We start from the raw sequence: 18,581 nt of genomic DNA, 5'->3' as shown, positions 1-18,581 counted from the left end.
AAAAACGTTGCCAAGTAATTTATTATTGTAGTAAAGTCTGAACAATTGTGTAAATTTAATTAACATTTTTCCCTTTTTTCGGCTCTTTTCAGTGTTTAAAATATTTTAAGTGTTATCTTTAAAAAGCTTCTTAACTGTAATTATCAAATGAATACACAACGGAAAAAGAAGAATTAACATATTTGTTTAAAGATTTGAATACACGAAATATATGTATTTACATTTTCTTTCTGTACAATGTATATACAGTATTTCGTTCCATAAATATGTGAAATATTTAAAATGTTTAAAGCAGAGTTTTATGACTCAAAGTATGATAAAAACTTTAAATTACAATTAAGACAAAGAATTGAGAACCATTTCTTACAAAAAGTGCAATTTTTCAACATTTCATTAGAACCAAATTTACAAGAGTCCCAAGATGTGTAAATGAAAAATACGTGTTAAATGCAATAAAACTGTAGTTAATATTGTAACATTTATTCTTTAAGATGAAAACGTAATAATAATCACTTTTCAGAAAACGAGTTTTGAGGGAAAAAAGAATATTTATTTATTTCTTTTTAATATATATATTTAGTACAATTCTGTATTGTTTGTAGTGATGATCGTAGAAATTGGCTCTTCTACAGCAGAAAGCCGATGTACTTATTGATGATGTCATGAATAGTAGGTCCAGTCAACTAATTCTCCGATTTATAAGTGTTTAGAAACATTATTAATGGTAAATTATTATTCTGAACAAAGTAAGTACAATAAATAATAAAATTTTAAACGATTAGTTCAACAATCTTAATACGTTTTAGTTATTAGTTTTACAAAAGTCAAATTTTCACTGTTAATAAATTATAAGACCACCATGAAAACAAATATTAAGAAATAACTTTTTGTTGACTAATAGTTGATTGTTGCTCCATTTCTTTATATCATTAAATTTTAAATAACCTGTTTGGCATTAATTCTATGAATTTTTTCAGTAGGTCGTTGTCACTATTATTCTATTGGAACATAATTTCACATTCAAGTTCTTGACCACTTCAAAATTAGCAATTGTTTGCGTATACCTTCCGACTTAAAATTCCCCAAAAGTTTTCAAAGGGATTTAAGTCAGAACTTCTTGATGGCCAAGGTAAAACATTATCTTTTTGCCTTAAGGCTTAAACCAATATTAAGTTGTCTTTGAGTTATATGATAGGGAGAATTGTCTAATTTGTGATACTATTTTCTTCCTCTAAATCGTGATCTAATTGAGAGCAAATATTTTTCCAATAACACCTGACAATTTTCAGATTTTAATTTAATGCTAACTTTAACAAAAACGAGTTTAGCACCGTAATACAATGCTCCCCAAACCATGGCAGAGCCTCTACCCATTTGTCTACTAAAAATCCCAAGTGCCTTGCGCAAATTATGCCAATATGCATTATTCCCATCTGTCCATCAAAATTATACTTTTTCTCGTCTGAAACACCACATTGTTCCACTCTTTGATCCAGGATATATACTTGTTGGCCCACTCTAATCTTGCTTATATGCCTCAGTCAATTTGAGCTTATCCTTTAATTTTCTGTAACTTGCATTCTTGTTTTTCCTTAATATTTTCCATACAATTACATGTGAAACTTTTGTCCCAATTTCACGTAAAATCTCTCTTGTGAACATGTTCTCTTGAGTTGCCAGACCAAAAATCATGCGTATAATAATGCGAGGACAGTGATTTTTTTCGACCAAATCTCTTGTTCTGTACATAATTTTCCTTTCCCAAAAAAACATGATGAATTGCTGTTTTGGATCTATTAAGAAGACTAGCTAATTTGAGTAATCAGCATCAGCACAATAATAAATTTTCTGGATTTCTTCTCCTTCTACTTCACTTCCTCCTAACACGATGTTTAACCACAACCACTCAAAAATAAACTTAAGAAAATCATTAATTTTAATCATTTGACATCATAGAAAACTGACAATCATGTGGGTAATAGAAATTTATCCTAAAGGAATTGATTAAACCATATTCCCATGTGCACATTAACGTTTTCATGCACATTGTCTGATTTTAAAATTTATTACTGTTTCTGTTTCTGTTCAAATTCGTAAATTTTTATTGCATTTCTTTTTCTCTTGCATGTGAAGTTTATTTTAAACAGAAACCTCTCTTCTAATTGGATGTTATTATTTGGAAAGTCTTATTATTATTAGTTCAATTATCAGAACACTGGGACTATTATCGATTTAACAGAACAGCGTTTGTTAATGATACCAAATTTACTAGTTTAACTTTGCACTTTTATGCACACGAAATGAATTCCTTGCGGATATCTGCAAATAGTGACGTCAGCTCGTAACTTTGCAGATCGTTAAGTTTCATACACCAAACCTTAATAAGTAAACATGCAGCTACGTTATAATTTCTATCTTTTCATTATTTCTATTTATATATTTTATTTAATATTACTTTTTTTATTTTACTTTCATCAGCGTTCAATTTTCTTTTTGCGTATTTTTTCTCATTGATGTATTGCAAATGTTACTCATTACACCCTCATTTAAGATAAATTTAGTTAAGTTTTACTATATTTCTACGTTACACGTTTCCCATTCTTACTTTCTATCAATTATTTTTATTTATTTTTTTATTCATAATCATATTTCGTTCCATTAAGTTACATTCGCGCCATAAGCTTATAAACATCAACACAACCTTCAAACATAATGATTGTGTACAACGAGAAATACTTTACCTAATTCAATTTAGTTTTAAAAGTAAACTGCAGAAAATTGATTCTGCAATACGAAAATCAGACGTTGATCGATTAAAAAATTGTACTCCATTATTTTTATCTATGGATTTTTATATACAGATTACAGATATTTATTAGTAAACGTTTCTCTAAAATGCAATAAGTTATTAGTTATTAATCTACCTTAATTTCTTCCCACTACCTCCCCAAGCCAAATTAATTTGACTTATACTCCGTTCAAAGAATGCAATAAACTAGAAAAATCCGTAAATGAATTTTTAAAAAATCTTAGAAAAGCTTTAAAATTGAGCCAAAATGTAAATAAATAAAATATCCNATTTTTCTTGCGATTTCCGACCCCCCGACTTAATTAACGTATATATAATAAAATATATTAATTAAAAGAATTAAAAAAACTATCGGAGGTCATTTTTGACATCAGAAACTAGCTTTAAATAACTTTACCGAAGTAAAATCTGTGCACTACAACTTTAGAACGATGAGTGAAATTTGATTAAAAACAATTAAGCGTTAATCGTGCGTCATTAAAGGTAGATTAAAATCGCGATAACATTTTTTTGCGCGGGTAAAAATTTTTGAAAAAATTTGGGGGGCCGAAAGGACCGAGTTTTCTGGGGCGAAGAACTTAATTAAAAACATCCATTGGCAATTAACCTAACAAACTTCAGTAAATTTTAAGGAATTCTGAACTGGTATTTTCTAGAGAAAACATCTTTTGACTTTGTATTTTCCATGTTAAAGAACACCAGACATGTCCAATGGTTGTAACGAAACAATTAAAACAAAAGAGGAAAAGAAAACTACTGGCGCCACCAAAATGTGTTGTGGCTTTGAACTTCCGACAGTATTCCCATTCTCGCTTTGAGTTCAAATTACACGGTCTGTCCCAAAAGTAAGTGTCCTGAATTTTTATTTCAAAGTACACAAGAGTTACATCAAACTACAAATGATCTCCTTCAAAGTTCGACCCTTGTGAGGTCACAGTGGTTTCAAAGTTTTTTCCACTAGTCATAGCAGTACTCAAAGTCATTTTCCATAATGCTCTATTCACACTGTATATTTTAAGCCAGCTTAAGGTATGAAATATGAACGAAACTGACTTAAACTGGTTTAACTATCAACAACTGGCTCAGCTTAAATCTCTTTTTCAAAGCTTAGGTCGTTTCATGCTTTCCTGGAGGTCTGCCACAACTTCAAAAATAATGGCAGAAGCAATGTACCAATGTTCAAACAAAGTGAGAAGAAATGCTTAGAGGAGGAAGTAACAATTTTAACCGATATATGGAGGGAAAAGATAGATGATTTACGTTGCACCAAACAAAATAAAACGATATACAAAGCAATGTCAACAGACATTTGTCTTCACAGGCCAACGTCCAGAGCCAGAACATGGTCCGAAATAAGGACAAAAATTAAATATTTAACTGCCAAATACAGGTAAGTTAAAATTTTAAAAATACGTGATCATTAATATTTAAATATGGAATTCTTTAAACGTTAATTTAAAGTTATATTTGAAACGTTGCTACTAAATGATGAAAATTATATTTCTTGTGACTCGTACGATAGTCATAAATGATGTAAACATCAAAGTAATAACCAATTTTAAATTTTAAAAGAAAAAATTAATCCTTCCTACTTGAAACAATGTAATTTTCTTTTTTTATTTTATTAACCAGAGAAGACGTAACGAAGATTGGGCATTTGGGAGGCAGCCCATCTACCTGACAATATTTCTAGGTAGTTAATTTAATTCAATGATAGGGCATCAGCCAGCCCAGAATGTATCTTTAAGGGAAGAGAGTTGCAGCAGTGTGTTGGTAGAATGTTTACAATCACCTAAATTGGATATACGTAAACTATCATTAGATGTATCCTATTATATCAAGGTCTATTACTTATAATTGTCAAAAATATTTATTATACAAATGGTAGAATATCAGCACCGTAGTAATGTAACACAAACTTGTATCTCTAAACCTTTTACCGGTGCACGTATCATCTCACCGGTAAAAGGTTTAGAGATAGGAGTTTGTTTTAATATTTATTATTATAACTTAACTTCTCATAATACTCAGTCACTTTTAAATATAACACAACATTCTGGAATTTATTATTAAAATTACACATGTGTACCTTTATTACCATTTGGCATATATAACTGCAAGAACTATGGAATACCAGTTAAATTTAAAAATTGTTACAAAACATTTATGTGGATAGACATTGTAAAATATTTAAGCATGTTCACAAACTACATTTTACATATATAATTAAGCATTTAAGTCCTAGTGATTTTTCTTGCAGTTGTTAAACATGTAATCATCATTTACTCTAATAAATTAATGTTTTCATATAAGTTACATCCTTTATTGTGTGTATACTGTTAAATAATTGTGCTTGTATCTTTTAGAGAACAATGAAAATTCCCCAGAATTAATTGAAGATGTACTGGTACCACTTGAAACTGAAATAAGGGTAACAAGGTCATCAAAGAGAAAGAAACAGCCATTGGAATGGCAAATAAATGAATTATTAACTGAAGTTAAAAGAAGTAATGCTGTTTCTGAATTAGAAAGGAAATTGATAATGATTGCTACTACAGAGAGAAAGTGTAGAATTACAAAAGGAATTATTATCCATAATGAAATTGTGTAATTGATTTCAAAATAAAAATTCATTTTTATTGGTATATGGTCATTTATTTTCCTCAATAGAAAATAAATCTTTATAACTGCAGTCCTCCTGCAATCATCAAAGGTATTAAAATCTATGAATAATAATTAACGAAATTAAAAGTAAAAACAATAATTTTATTAACTATATAAATATTTATTTTCCTGACTTTATAAATGAAAATTTGCCAAGTGTTTGTGTTTTTATTCAAAGTAATTTATTTCAACTTAATGTTTGTTATAAAATTTATATACTCTGTCTCCTGCTTTTCAAGAGCTTGTTTAAAAAAGAATAAGTTTTTATATTATTTAATATTAGCAATGTCATAATTTAAAGTACAACTATATAACAGTTAACTTCTGAGTATTGTCCTGTAGTAAACGTTGTTTTGAGAACTTAATTTAAATCCCTTATAATCTTAATCTTCATCCTTAAAACTTCTTGCAATAACATTTCTAATTGAAATCGCTTTGTTGTTGTTGTTTATCCCTATACACAAATTCTCTCTGATAAACTATCAGACTGATTTATTTCATTAAGCTATGCTTTCTCTATTGGATCATTTCTCTTTTCACACAAATTATGTAATATACAGTTGACCCCCTATAACACTGCTGATAATTCCGTTTTATATGAATTCCATGTTGTACGAGTCACCTAGATTTTACAAATACGTGTGCTGTACTGTACGTCATGCGATATAAACGAAAAACAAAAACAGTTAACAGAACAAAAGGTTGGATAGTTTAATAAGATAACAGGTTGTTGATTTAAATTATCGGATTACTTTCAAAAAGCAACATTTTATGTTTGTTGGGTCTGAGAAGAACCATCTCTGTAAATGTCTTGGACTAAGATCCAAAAAGTCACTAATAATTGTAGAAAAGTTATGTATGACTGGCACTAGTCTCTGTCTCACTAGTAACAACATTTCACAAACATTTTAATGTTCCATTTGCAAATTTTTCAATCTTGTCAAGACACTGTTCTGATGCACCAAGCTGTCGAAAGATCAGAAATTTGAATCATGGCTTGGAAAGGATAGAAACATGTTCACTTTCAAGTACTTAGTTTACCAGAGTGGAATTTATTAAAGAATTAAGGATTCAAGATGGTTGCTAGAATATACGAGAACTGCTAAACAAATCAAAGATGGAAGTAGCAAAGACAGCTAATATAGTGATAAAATTCTTTATGTCTGCATTTTCAAAACAAAATACTGACTGTATACTTTCTAAATTGTTATGCTTTCCAAAGGATTATGTACAATCATAACTACCTTTCATCTGAATGTGGGATAAAGCCATTACAAAATATTTTCAGATTCAAAATTTAAGACAAGTTTAATAAAAGTTAGTCAGAATATCTTGGTCTTAGTTCATAAAAAGTTGGCAATATCAATAGATGCCACAAGTTCAAATAAAAAGTACAATACATATCAATAGTTATATTTTAAAATATATGATATAATAAATTCATATACTTTATTCTTATGTTTGCATATTTTAGTTTCCTTCTTTTCAAAGCTGTTTTGCCATCATGATGGCTAACAATAACAAAAATATGTCTGTCCTGCTTTTTTACTTTCTAAAGATGACAACTGTATACAATACAAATTTAAGTAAAGTTATAACAAGAAATTTAAATAATGGTTATAAAACAAAATGCTAGACCTAGGATATATGAACATATTCATTTCAAAACTGAATTCTTTTTTAAAGTTAATCCCAAAAATCTTTTAGAGATTACATTTCTATGACACACACACTATTTTAAAAAATCTAAACGTTTCTAGAATATATTAAAGTATCATCTTTAAAAAGTTACCTGAGATCTACTCTATCTTTTTCACAATTTCCAATAAAAGTTCCAAATTGGCAAGAGTAGACATGATCATGAATTGTCAATAAAAATCTTTCATTAAACTGGAATGCAGTAGGAAATTGCTGAGTTAACTGCCAAACGGCATCAATAAACTGCGTAAATACGGGCGTAACTTCTCGTGGATCTCCTTGTATATGACCGCATCTATCCGTAAATTTATGTCCAAATGCAAGCCACTCTTTTTCAATGAGTGCCTAAAAAATATTACTATAAATTAATGTAACATGATCAAAAACATTATAAAATATCATTCAGCATGCTTAAGATACAATAAATTAAACTATTATTAAATCTTACACAGATACCATGTTTGTGGTTCATACAATTTAAATAGAATAAAAAATTATTTAATGTAAAAATTTACATTTCAATTACTTAAAATAATTCACCTGAAAGCCTGTAATTGTGCAGTAATAAGCATCCAACAGCAAAGAAGCCAATGAACAAGTCTGAGCAGTTCTATCCCATCCATCCGAACAATGAACTAGAACACTAGTTCCTTCCTCTACAGCCTAAAAAAAGTTCATATTTATTTATAAATATCAAATTCAATACATTTCATTTGATCGTAAATAAAAGTAAATTTACATTTGCTATAAAAACAGAAGTTTCCAGTATGATTTTAACATGCCGTAACCAACCACTAGCTTCTAATCCATTGATAAATGCACTCATCGAAGGCACTTTTAATTCACAGGCTAGAATAATTAAGACGTATCATATTTTAAGTGTCAGAAAGTAAAACTATTAATAATAAATTATTATTATTATTATCATTAAAAAAAAAAGAGGCTTAAATTGTAAGTTTTAAGTTAACTATAATAATTGATATTATTGACAAATTTAGTACTGTTCAAGAATTATTTCAAGTTTTTGGTTATTGCTAATACTGTCCTGTTGGTCCACATTACCTCAGATAATCAGTGTTCTACTATACGATATTAATTTTACAAATACGTGAGTTGTTCACAGCCCGGCACATGTATTTGTAAAATATAAGTGACTTGTACAACATGGAATTCATATAAAACGGAATAATAAAGTGTTATGGGGGGGTCAACTGTATTATAATGTCAAATTATTATTACAAATATAAGATGAAAGCACCACAAAGCTGCAATACTAAGACAGTTTTTATTTACTACTGTCCAACCACAAATCCAAGAGCTCCAGTTAGCAGGTTTCCAGGGATGATCTATTTCCATGTCAGTGAGGAAAATGGAACAAATGAAAATTTGGTATGCATTGTTGTTGAGCTATAGTTTATCATTTTTCTTTGTTTACAATTGCGCACATTGGTATCAAATTAATTTGATTATTACTCTTGCAGAAGGTGAGAGATACATAAACAATTTAGAAATCAAAGCAAATACATTATTAATTAATTTGGATAAATTGTTTGCAAATAATAAGTATAGATTCTAATTAATACTTATTGTATTAACAATTTAGTTAAGTTCTAATTTCATTTGTAAATTTGTTTAGAAAATGGTTAATTTACATTAGTAAAGTAACTACCCATTTTTCTAATGGATTTGACTTTTCCACCAATTTGCAGTAACATCTAGAGCTTATCATCCATGCTTGGATAGTATTATTGTTAATAAATAATTATAACAGCTTCAAAAAAGTTTTCATTTGATAGACCATTGTTTCAAAAACTGGAATATTCAATAAGATATGGAATTTCAATTAATCAAATCAAATAGTAAAATAATAATGAAATTATCAAAAAAAAAAAAACAGATAAAATAAAAGCAAGGGCAATCATCTTTGTCCTAATCATATAAAGTGAACATCTTTCCTCATCTTTATGAAAAAATCCAGCAACAAATTGCATAACTTTGTTATGAAGTTTTATTTTTAAAAATAGCTTTTATATTATTAATCATAGTAAATAGTTGTATAGGGTACCATCTATTATGATATTTTTGTTATAAAAATGTTTATATTATTAATTATTACATAAAATAGCAAAAAACATATTTTTGTATTTTTGAGAATATTGATGAATTTTTTTAAAGAATTGTGAATGTAAATATCAAATAAAATCTTCATTAAGTTTGACACCTCAAGATATGACATATGACCATCCTTTAACCACCAAAATTTAATAGCATAATGGCCCTTATACACAAGCTACTATGCCAAATTTCATTTATTAATCTTTAAGCCATCCTGAGATATTAAACAAAATAGATGCCAACAACAAACATGCAACCATGGAATATTTTCCTGCAATTTTGACTTTTTGGGTTCGGAGCAGGGCTGTGGAGTCGGAGTCGGGAAAAATGTGTCAACTCTGACTTCAGCATTTTAAATTTAATTTAGTTCTTTTTATTTAAATGAAAGAAAATTTATTATATATTTAATAATTTTTTAAAATGTTTTTGTATTTTGTTATACAGTAGAGCGTCGATTATACAAATGCCGATCAACCAAAACGTTGGTTAACCGAAAGCATTCCAGTCAGACTGTCGTGCTGAATCAAATTTGTTTTGATACTAGATTAACTTCTAAAGTATAATTTTTTTTGTTTTTATATTTTTCAATATATTTATTTTGTTTGTACAAAATAAAGAAATAATTTTTAACGATACAATAGCCACGATTATTATAATAAAAATTTTTGTTAGGCTTAACATCGATGAAAATTCAACACGAAGTGACACGCAACAGAGAAAAATTTAAACATGGGATATATTAATATACTATTATTGGGATATACTATATTAATAATGTATTTTTCCATACATAATCAGTTATCCGAAAAATCAATTTTCCGAATACCCCAGTCCCCAATTGATTCGGATAATTGACTCTCTACTGAAATTCATTTATTTTAATTAAATACAAAATGCAACAATTTAATTTATTAAATATGTATCAATAGTTTTCTTTGTAGTATTTGTGTTCAGTAGTTAAATTATTTTGATCCAATTGAATTTGAATATTTTTGATTCATTCCTTTATTATTTCCGCTCTAAATAAGTTGTCAGGATTTGGATATAATGGAGGGTAATGTCGAAGGTAACACAAAGAAAAGTGGAGAGAACTAGAAAGCGATGTCCGTTAGACCACAGCACACATTCCAAACTCAACCAACCTGGGCCAGAGTACAACTCCCTTGATGAACATAACAGACCCCACACATAGCAGAGGGGAGGGCGCGACGATCACAAAGACAAAGGTCAGATACACAACTTTCTAACACCCTCTCTATCGGTGTGCCCGGAGTCTGCGTATACACTGAAACTTATCATTTAATAATTTTTTTTTTTTTTTTTTTATACACCCATTTATTTGAAATTATTTTTCTGTCCTTTGGGCGTGGTACTAATTCCCATGTATTATTTTCCATTAAAGACTTATATTCCGAATCCATGGCATTTAACCATTCGTGTAATTTGACATCTTGATTGAAAGAACTTGAAATGGTAATTATCTTTTTAGGTTTATCACGACCTTGTTGACTCTGTCTTCTTCCAATTCCTCCAGAAGGCGGGCGCGACTGCCTGCTAGCGAAATTCGGCATGAAGGGATCCGAATAATTTTGTGGCGGCACAGGAGCGGATGCAGGTCGATTATCGTCCGGTAATTTCTGGAGATGCGCCTTTTCTTTAACTATTTCCACCGACGGAAGGTTTCGCGGTTTCTGCAAACAGAGTGGTTCTCCTTGATATTTTAATAGGAAAGCCCGATCGTATATCTTTTTACCTTCGGGGTTAATAGGACTCCATTGATCTTCTGAATAATTATACTTTAATTCTGGCTCTTTTATGGAGTTTTCAGTCACGGAATTTTCATTATTTTTTATCCTATTCTGGACTTCCATACTAACTCTTATGTTTTCCTCATTTTTCTCGGCCACTTTCCTCTTCTCTTCCAATAAATCAGTATCTGATTCGCAAGTGTTTATCTGAGGAATGACCTCGACCACATTTGAATCTGGAGTAGGTAATAGCGATGGAATAGACATATCCTGAGTATTTACATCTGTTTTATCTAAAAATGCATCCATATCACCACCCTCTTTTCTTTCCCCTTTTCTGTTCAGATCTTTCCATTTTTTGGCTTTACCTTTTTCTTTTAAATCGTTGAAGTTTAGATGACCAAGTCGTTGATGCCATCTCAAAAGATTGTCACTTTCTTCCGCATTCAATACTGAGTCAGATCTAGTTTCTACTACGTACAGCTGATCCTTTTTCTTTGCTATCAAGGCGATGGAACCATCTTGGCGAGTGACAGTTGCAGATTCTCTTTTGAATGTGACAGAATATCCAAGTTCTGTAATTTTAGGTACAGATATCAAGTTGTTTCTCAAATCTGGAACGGCTATCACGTCTTGTAGCTTGATTGTATTATTGGTGTTGTTGACACGCACGCTTATATTAATTGTTCCAGTTCCAACGGATCTTAACTGCATCTTTTCCTGCAGTTTGTATTTCTTTGTGATCTTGATTTATCTCTGTAAATTTCGTACAGTCGCTACACATATGTGCGGTTGCTCCGCTATCAAGACACCAGTCTGTTGAGTTTAGAGGTTGAGCCGTTTGTACTGTGACCGCCATAGCGTCATTCTTTTTGCGTGTATTGTTCCTTTGCGAATATCTATTATTACTTCTACACTCAGCTGCACAGTGGCCCGGTTTAGCGCATATGTAACATGTTCCTGTGAATTGTGAAGAAGAACGACTATTTCCTTTTGGGTAGTTTTGTCGGAAGGAACTTTTCTTTTGTTTCGATCCTATGTACAGAGCACTTTGTTCGACTAAAGATTCTTGCTTCTCTTGTCGTCTTACTTCTTCTTCAATTAATTTTATTTTTAATAATTCAGGTTTCGGTATGTCGTCTCTGGACTCGATGGCAATTCGAAATGTCTCGTATTCATCAGGCAATGAATTTAGTAACATTATAGATAGTAACTCACTTGGAATTGGGATACCCGCTTCTTCTAATTGTTCAGCCTTTTCCATAAATTCACTTACATGTCTCGACATTGATTGTTCAGTTCCCTTTTTCATCTGATAAAGTTGTTTGTATAGCACTGCCTTTTTAATTGGACCTTTCGATTTATGTATCCTTTCCAATTCATCNGCACAGATAAGAAGGTTTACATCGGCGAGAAAGGAAGAAAACCCGGAATAAGATTGAAAGAGCACGAAGCGGCAATACGATTGAAAAGAATAGAATCTCCCTGGAATAAACATTGTAGTAATAACACCTATACTATTAATCGTAATAACATAAAAACATTGTATAATATAGAGAATTTATTTATAAGACGCATTGTGGAACACTATTGTATTAAAGATTATGCAAATACTATTAATTTGAATACGGGAGTCAACATAGATGCATGCTGGGATAGGTTAAACGAAATAACCACTGAAGAGGCTGTAAAGTGAAATGCATATGGTGAAAAGGTTTAATAAAGTAAATGATTGTTAACTTCAATTCTTTCCACTTGAGTGTTTTTTGTTTCTTTGAAATCGGGAAAAACTGAGTAATTTTAACTTGCTAGTTTAAAAGAGAACTTTAAGTATCTTTTGGACTTTAATATTTATTTAAATTTTAAAAAATTAATTTATTATAGAAGCAAAGTGAAACAGCACTTTCTTTTAAGAAACTGCCAAATATTTTGGAATTAACACCTTTAGTTCCCAGCAATTTTTGATATTAATGTAATTAAACATAAAAAATATTTAAAACTGATTCATTGGTGTCAAATTTCGCAGAAAGGCGAGACAAAGGAAAATAAAGTTTGAAGCTTTTTCTTCAAAATTAATGCAGTTCTTTCGTTTTTTTTTCATTGTGTTTACAGCTGGATGACCTTGAACATAGCTGGAGTTGGATTTCCCGGGAGGCGATGGGTTTATAGTAGGGTGAATACTAGCTGGCTGTATATTTTTAAATATTTTTAAAAAATTAAAATTTTTATTGCGATTTCCGACCCCCCGACTTAATTAACCCGTCGGCACGCGCGTGCTTTGTCAAATAGAAATTACGCGCACTCGGTCAATTAGGCACCAAATTAAAAAATTAATTAATAAAAATTTAGCGTCGAAAAACGGGTATTTTTACTTTAATCCAGTTTTACGATANATATATTGAAAAATATAAAAACAATAAAAAATTATACTTCAGAAGTTAATTTAGTATCAAAAACGTAAAATATTTGAGTAGCCCAAGACATAGCCAAAGATTGCAGCGCCACAGCACTGGCGAAAATTTAAATTTGTCGACTGGAATTCTTTCGGATAATTGATGTTTCGGATGATTGACTTTCGGATAATCAACGCTCTACTGTATTCTATTTTTCTGAATGAGCCAGACTAATTGATCAGAGTATATATTTTTCTTTTCTGAACAAGGGGCTGAAGTAGCTAGATTGCACACTTTTTAGTTGGACTAACTCTTCTGTAAGGGTGAAATCGAAGTGCAAATGCTGTCGAATATATGTAGATGTAGAATTTTATTGTCCCCCCTTCTCCTCTTGTTAAATATTTGTTAAAAATTACTTTTTTTATACAAATAAATATTAATGTAAGTTAAATATTAAAAATGCTAACCATAAAAGTATTTGGGTAAATGCTGGGGCTCCTTTTAGAGTTCAGAGTAGAGTAACCCCTATGAGTCTCTGCCCCCCATAAAATGAATTGGTATTTAATTTTGCCAGAGTCGGTCTGCCAAAATTATCAGGAGTCTGAGTTGGAGTTAAGTGTTTTTTTACTGACTCCACAGCCCTGGTTCAGAGGATCTCAAAACATGAAGATTTGCAAAATATCTCAAAGGTCAAATTTGACATAATTCCAATACTTTCCCTTGTCATGTGTATATATAACAGTCAAGAAAGTACAATCAAACTGGGTATAAAATTAATTTTTCGTATATATATAAATATATGAAAAATTAATTTTATACAAATACACAGGGTATTCATTTTAACATTTGAAGCCCTTGGGAACATACAGTGCTAACATTCAGAATCACGTTTCTGAGATGATTGAGTTTGAACATGTGAAAAAAATCTTAAAATTATATGAATAGGCGTGTGTTAATATTTTTGCTCTCTGAACATTGCTTGTAAATGTGGTTGTCATTTCAATGTTCTGGAATTTTTCATTTCAGATTTTTTTCAAACATTTAAACTCTGTTATTTCAGAAATGTGATTCTGAGGGTTAGCACTACATGTCCCCAAGGGCTTCATTTATCCAGATGCAAAAGAGATCTTTCTAGCACTATATGAGTATATATGCATATTATATATGTGTGTTAGTTCCACTGCAAGGTTTATGGTAAAATAGTTATTCATTTAAAAGAGGGGCATGCAAATTATGTGATAATTCTGAAGCAATACGTAAATTTTCCAGACACATGAGAATGAGGTGCAAATTAAAAATACAATGTTGACAAATCTTGTGGCAACAATAATGCTGATGTGCTTATGAAAGAGCCAACATTATACAGTATGCTAATTAATAGACACTATGATAATGTCTTCTACAGCACTTTCTAGCCAAACCAATACCTATATGTATATGACTATTCTAAGTGTAATGTGCTGCTTGATGATCACTTTCACAATGCTGAAGTTTTGGCATATGGTATTCCATGAATATATAATCTTTTTGCATTTCTCAATGTTTCAAGATGTCCCAAGTCCAAAAATGTAAAAATCTTGGGGATCATTTTTAGACAGATCACTGCTCTTTCATTTTGTTATTATACATAATAATAAAATTAATATTAAATAAAGTACTCACAATTAATTTAAAAAAAAAATTACTTATTATGTTTTGCAACTATGTTTTACATAGTTGCAAAACATAAATAACATGGTCTTTAATACATCAAATCTTCACTGTGTTTAGGCACAGTGAAGCATTTGGCACATCAGAAGTGTTTGACTCATTAATCATGCTTTTTTATTTGTAATAGACTTTGTTCTACTTGTAATAAATAGAACATAACACAAGTACTGATAACAATATAGATCAATATGCCAATGGAAGATTCCAATTGTTATTACATAAAAAAAAATATATAATTTCTGGCTTTAGTACTCTCTGAAGTCCATTTTGCTTAACTGATTTATTTGGATAAGTGACAGTGCATTCATTCTATTTAAATTCTTTTCCAAATAAAGAATATCCATATAATGTAAAAAAAGCATTTTCTTAAGTATTCTCTTTTTTAAATAAAAAACTTAAAATATTTCTTATCTAAATCATGTAAAACAAATTTATCAACATTATCCTGTTTATATACATCTAATTTTATTTTAATTATATGTCAGAAAATTTAAAATGTGTTTATGTAATTGTGTGTACAGTTTATTCTCATATTTTGAAGTAAATAAAACTTTCTACATTAAACTTACTTTCAATCAACTTTTGTAAGCTATTTCTCATAACGTGAATATTTTCTATTCCAAAAAACTGAAATTTAATATTTTCATAGAAATTTTCATTTTCATAGCCTTTACCTGCAGCTTTATTAGCAAATGCATTGATCTAAAAAAACAAAATAAATGTTTTTAATTTATTAAATTACATCAGAAATGATTACATATAATAAAATATTTACCCTTGGTCTAGTGTCAACTACATACATAAATTTTGATTTAGGACAAGCTTTAAGAATGCAATCTAGCATTTTTTCATCCTCGACACATCGAGCGCTGAAACCGGACAGCGGCTGACTACATCTACAAATAGCAGCCTGAAAAAGTACTTTAAGTCAGATTTTAATAATAATAATAATAATAATAACTCTCCCGTGGTCACCACCTGGTCATGGTGGGAGAGCCCAGTAATTTTACTGAACCATAGAGCAATGCAGGCTGGAGCACAAGCTCCTGGTAGGGACACCCATGCCAGTAAGGTCTATGGGGAGAAATGAAGCTAAGAGTGACCATACCCACATGGAGATATTTATCATGGTAGTAACCAGATCGAAGTGTGATACCGGCTCGGACGTCGCCCGGGTTAACAAGGTCCACATTCGTGGGTTAGGCAGAGGCTCACCTTCAAAAAATAGGCCACAGTCTCCCTTGGTTACCGGTGGCGAAAGCAGCACTGGTCCAAGCATGGCTACTGCAATGCCTTCAACAGATGTGAGGAATCAACCTAGCCTTGATGTTTCTGTGGCAATGCATCCACAGACCACAAAGGCTGGAAAACCACACCAACGGATGAAATGGTCAACAGAAATGAACGAATTTATCATCCATACTTACTACGCAATCACAAGACTCGAAACAAACATGACAGCATACAGACAACAACTACACCATAGATTCACACAACAATATCCTCACCTCACTGTCACCGAACAAAGGGTTGTTGATCAAAAAGAACAATTATACACAACAACCTTATCCCACAAACAGCATTTGAACTTATCAAACAGCAGGTTGTTGATCAAATACATCAACAGGCAGAAACATTTAACATTAATGAAGATCATGTAACCTGTCAGGATAATCCAGCAACAAGCATTGATAATAGTACACATACAACAACTACCATTAATGATACTACAGCATTTCCTCATCCATCACTGATAACATAGATATAGATTTAGTTAATACACTCTCACTTATATTTCAGGAAACACTCACTAAATATACAAGCACAGATCCCACACAAAGACCACGAATACCGAAAATCAACATGTCAAAGGTAGTAGGAAAAACACTAAATTATGTAAACACTCACTTACTACCAACCTACATTCATTCAATTTCTACACTCTCAGACATTCATATATTAGTGTATGCTGGGGCAGTCACAGTAGTAACACACCATGGACTGAAAATACAATCGCAGACACACACACACAAAACACAATTCTATCACAAGCCTGCCTGGCAGAGAAAAATAGAAATACAAATAAATGACATTAGACAGCAATTAGGCAGGCTGACACAATACACTAAAAACAACATAACACCCAAATTAAAGAAACAACTCAAAAACATTTTCAAGAAAATCAAAACACACACAAAACATGATCATCACAACACACACATTACAGAATACATCGATACACTAAAACAGAAACTCGCAGCCAAAGCACGTAGACTCAAACGATACAAAACATGTACACTACGAAAACAACAAAATAAATTATTCACAAACAATGAAAAACTTTTCTACAAACAAATCATTACCAAAACAAACACTGATACACAGCACAGTGGCACACCAACAGAAGAAGAACTCACAACTTATTGGTCTTCTCTTTGGTCCAATGCTGTTACACACACAATGCTGATGCAGGCTGGATTGAGGAGGAGAACAGAATCCTGCACAACATACCAACTATGCCCTGTGCTGAAATAAATGTACACGACATCCGCTACGCTGTTAACAGAACACACAACTGGAAGACACCTGGTGTAGACAACATTAGAACACCTGGTGTAAACATCACTGCACCAGGAAACCAGGAACTAGCTAAACATCTAACACACATCATCATCAATCCACAAGACATGCCAAAATTTCTTACTCAGGGCATCACCTACATGAAACCTAAAAACAACAACACCACAGACCCCACACAATACAGACCAATTACATGTCTTCTAACACTCTACAAATTATTGACATCCTGTATCACAAACAAAATATACAAACATGTTGAAGAACACGACATCCTTACAGAACAACAAAAAGGTTGCCGTAGAAATCACAGGGGATGCAAAGAACAGTTACTCATGGATTCAGTCATTCTACGGCAAGCACACAGACAACACAGAAACATACACATGGCATATATAGACTACAGAAAAGCATTCGACAGTGTTCCACACATGTACAAAATACATCCATCACTCATTGCATTCTTCGAAAACACTATGCAGCACTGGAGAACAACACTGCATCTCAGGGTTAGTAACACTTCCGTACAAACGAGATATTCATTACGTGAGGAATATTTCAAGGAGATTCCTTGAGTCCTCTCTGGTTCTGCCTAGCCCTGAACCCATTATCCAACATGTTAAACAACACGCAATGGCTACAATGTCAGACATAAAAAAACAACACAGTTTACGCTGTCACATCTCATGTACATGGACAACATAAAACTTTACGTTTCCACACAAAAACAACTACAGCAGCTCCTACAAATCACACATTCATACACCAAGGACATACAAATGGAGTTTGGCTTAGACAAATGCAAAACACTTCACATAGAAAAAGGAGTCCTGAAGAAAGAAGATTTTGCACTTGGAAATGGAGACG

The 18,581-nt window shown here is 31.3% G+C and overlaps 1 protein-coding gene across 1 annotated transcript in view; it reads right to left on the bottom strand.

Moving 5' to 3' along the window:
- Positions 1-7,235: 7,235 nt before the first annotated feature.
- The window catches only part of LOC111642263 (myotubularin-related protein 8-like), a 101,336-nt gene continuing 89,990 nt past the window's right edge, over positions 7,236-18,581 (bottom strand). Inside the window, exons 7-11 of the mRNA XM_023388585.1 lie at positions 15,913-16,047; positions 15,707-15,839; positions 7,911-8,020; positions 7,712-7,834; positions 7,236-7,516 (exon numbers count right to left, since the gene is read on the bottom strand). Coding sequence (XP_023244353.1) covers positions 7,262-7,516; positions 7,712-7,834; positions 7,911-8,020; positions 15,707-15,839; positions 15,913-16,047 — 756 coding nt within the window. The 3' untranslated portion in view covers positions 7,236-7,261. The remainder of the gene's footprint in view (positions 7,517-7,711; positions 7,835-7,910; positions 8,021-15,706; positions 15,840-15,912; positions 16,048-18,581) is intronic.

Source organism: Centruroides sculpturatus, unplaced genomic scaffold (assembly GCF_000671375.1).
Source record: "Centruroides sculpturatus isolate CEXI.00-Female unplaced genomic scaffold, Cexi_2.0 scaffold1442, whole genome shotgun sequence".
Lineage (NCBI taxonomy): Eukaryota > Metazoa > Arthropoda > Arachnida > Scorpiones > Buthidae > Centruroides > Centruroides sculpturatus.
Note: the sequence above shows the minus strand (reverse complement) of the source record. Positions and strands in the feature narration are given on the sequence as shown.